A 2,167-nucleotide genomic window follows, 5' to 3' on the forward strand; every position below is an offset into this window, starting at 1 on the left:
ATCTGTCCCTACATGTTGCCTACGTGTTCCAGGGGGTGGAGACACTAGACACAGCAGGGAGGTACACATGCACCTCTGTCCTAAGGAACTGAGGCACTTGCACCTGCCCCAACCCTGCAGCATCAAGGGCAGGTGCCCGGGGGAACTGCCATAACAGGGTTAATGGGATGGAGATGGACAGCCCTGGACCGCATGGGGGCATGGGAGAGGTGTGGGCTGACAGCCTGGACCGGAAGGCCAAGACAGCAAGCACATTTGGATTTCTTGTCCCCAACCCCACTCAAGACTCCACCCCTACCCTGCAGGTCCCACCCCCTCACCTTGTCTCCACCCTCACGGAGCTGCTGGAGCTGCCGCAGGCGCCGCCCCTTCTCCAGCTGCTTCTGCAGCTCCTGCTCTGCCTCATCCTCCTCCAGCACCGGGGGTGACCCGGGGGGCAGGGCCTCATCTGCGGGTGGGGAGGGAAAGGGGTGGGGTTAGAGTCACCACAGCCCTCCAAGACTGCGGTTCTCAACCGTTTTGGTACCATGACCTATTTGTGAACATCCACAGCCAGTCCCGACCCAGCGCCCCTCATTCCTGACCTGCTGCCTCAGCCCACAGGGTATGGGTGTGGGACAGGCGGCCCCCAACAGCCCCTCCCAAGCTGGAGCTCTGCCAGCCTGCAAGGGATCTCACATTTTTCTCCTTTAAAGAATCCATTTTCCAAGTGCGTTGGCTGCTCTTTCATACGTTCGTGTGACCGCTTCTGGGGCACAACCCCTGGGTTGAGAAAAGCTCCGCCAGGAGAGCTCACGCGTCTGGGCACCCCCCACCCCCCCGCAAAAGCTGGAGAGAACCCAGACATCCGGGCCCCTCACCGTCACTGCTGATGTCCATGTTCTCCACACGGGTGTCGTCTGAGGGGGGGGGCGGCGGGCCCTCGAGGGGCTCCTCGTCTGCCTCCTCCTGGCTCTCCCCCTCCTCCTGAACATGCTGTCGCCGTCCCCGTCCCCGGGACCTACAAGAGAGTAGAGGGAGGAGTCAGTGATGCCCAAGCCCCACCCCAACTGCACAGGCCCCCCTTTCCTCACCTCATCACCTGCCTGGTCCTATCACCTCTCAGAGCCCCTTCACCACCCCTTCCTGCTGAACAGGCCAAGCCCCACACCCACCCCAGCACCTCTACAGCCCAGGCCCTGCCCAACCCTCCTACGACACCATCCTGCCCAGCAGGTTCCCACCTCCCAGAGCCCCACCCCGCACAGCCCAGGCTCCACCCCTCCAGGGGCCCCCCATGCCTCCAGCCTTGCCCCAACCCTGAGGCCTCGCCCCCCAGCACCTGGAGCCATGGTCGCCACGGTCACCGGGGGCAGGGCCCAGCGCCAGGAGGTCCTCAGCTGTCAGCAGCTTCTCCTTGCGTCGCAGCCGCTTCACCCGCCGCTTCGGCTTCCGGAAGGTCACGCTCTGCAGGGGGGACCCACAATGCACTGAGGGGCAGCCATGCCCTCCCTGTTCCCCACCATGATGCACTGGGGCATGGCTGGATGCCCCTAACACCCACAATGCACTGAGCCACAGCTGGGGCCCCTAGTATCCACCAGGGATGACCATGCCCTGCCCATACCCACAATTCGCTGGGGCCCCCTCTGCACATACCCAGAATGCCCAGGAGCACGGTGCCAGCCCCCACCTCCACAAGTCTAGGGAGAGCCTGGACTCTTGTCTTCCTCCTCCAAGGACACTGCTAGCTGTGTGCCTCAGTCTCCCGCCCCCATCCTCCCTTGTCTCTCTTCCCCCTATCCCCATGTGCCTCAGTTTCCCCTGGTCCCTGCCCCTCAGTTCCCCCACCTCCAGTCTGTTTCCCCCTAGCCTCTGCACCTGAATCTGGCCCATGTTCTTGTTTCCTCCCAGCCTCCCCACATGCCTCAGCTTCCCCCTGCCTGCCCCGTGCTCCTCAGTCCCTGCCCCCAGCACAAAGGGTGGCACTCACCATCTCCTCAGGCGTGAGGTACTCAGCCGCCAGGCGGGGGCCAGGTCCAGCCAGGCTCTGGGCCTGGCTGCGCAGCGCCTCACGCACCTGCTGCAGCTCGCGCTGGGCTGTGCCGTCCGCCTCCCCCCCTGCTGCCAGCCGAAACCCAGGGCGCCGTGGCCCCCCCAGCGTCTCGTCGTACTTGGCCAGCAGCAC

At 64.5% G+C, this 2,167-nt stretch overlaps 1 protein-coding gene across 1 annotated transcript in view; it reads right to left on the minus strand.

The window, feature by feature from the left end:
* Positions 1 to 2,167, minus strand: part of SART1 (squamous cell carcinoma antigen recognized by T-cells 1) — a 33,369-nt gene that overhangs the window by 15,390 nt on the left and 15,812 nt on the right. Inside the window, exons 9-12 of the mRNA XM_019522893.1 lie at positions 1,973 to 2,167; positions 1,322 to 1,446; positions 861 to 1,000; positions 321 to 448 (exon numbers count right to left, since the gene is read on the minus strand). The exon at positions 1,973 to 2,167 is cut by the window's right edge and continues 12 nt beyond it. Of these exons, the coding sequence (XP_019378438.1) occupies positions 321 to 448; positions 861 to 1,000; positions 1,322 to 1,446; positions 1,973 to 2,167 (588 nt within the window). The remainder of the gene's footprint in view (positions 1 to 320; positions 449 to 860; positions 1,001 to 1,321; positions 1,447 to 1,972) is intronic.

The sequence above is a fragment of the Gavialis gangeticus genome, unplaced genomic scaffold, assembly GCF_001723915.1.
Source record: "Gavialis gangeticus isolate Ggan-Ray unplaced genomic scaffold, GavGan_comp1, whole genome shotgun sequence".
Lineage (NCBI taxonomy): Eukaryota > Metazoa > Chordata > Crocodylia > Gavialidae > Gavialis > Gavialis gangeticus.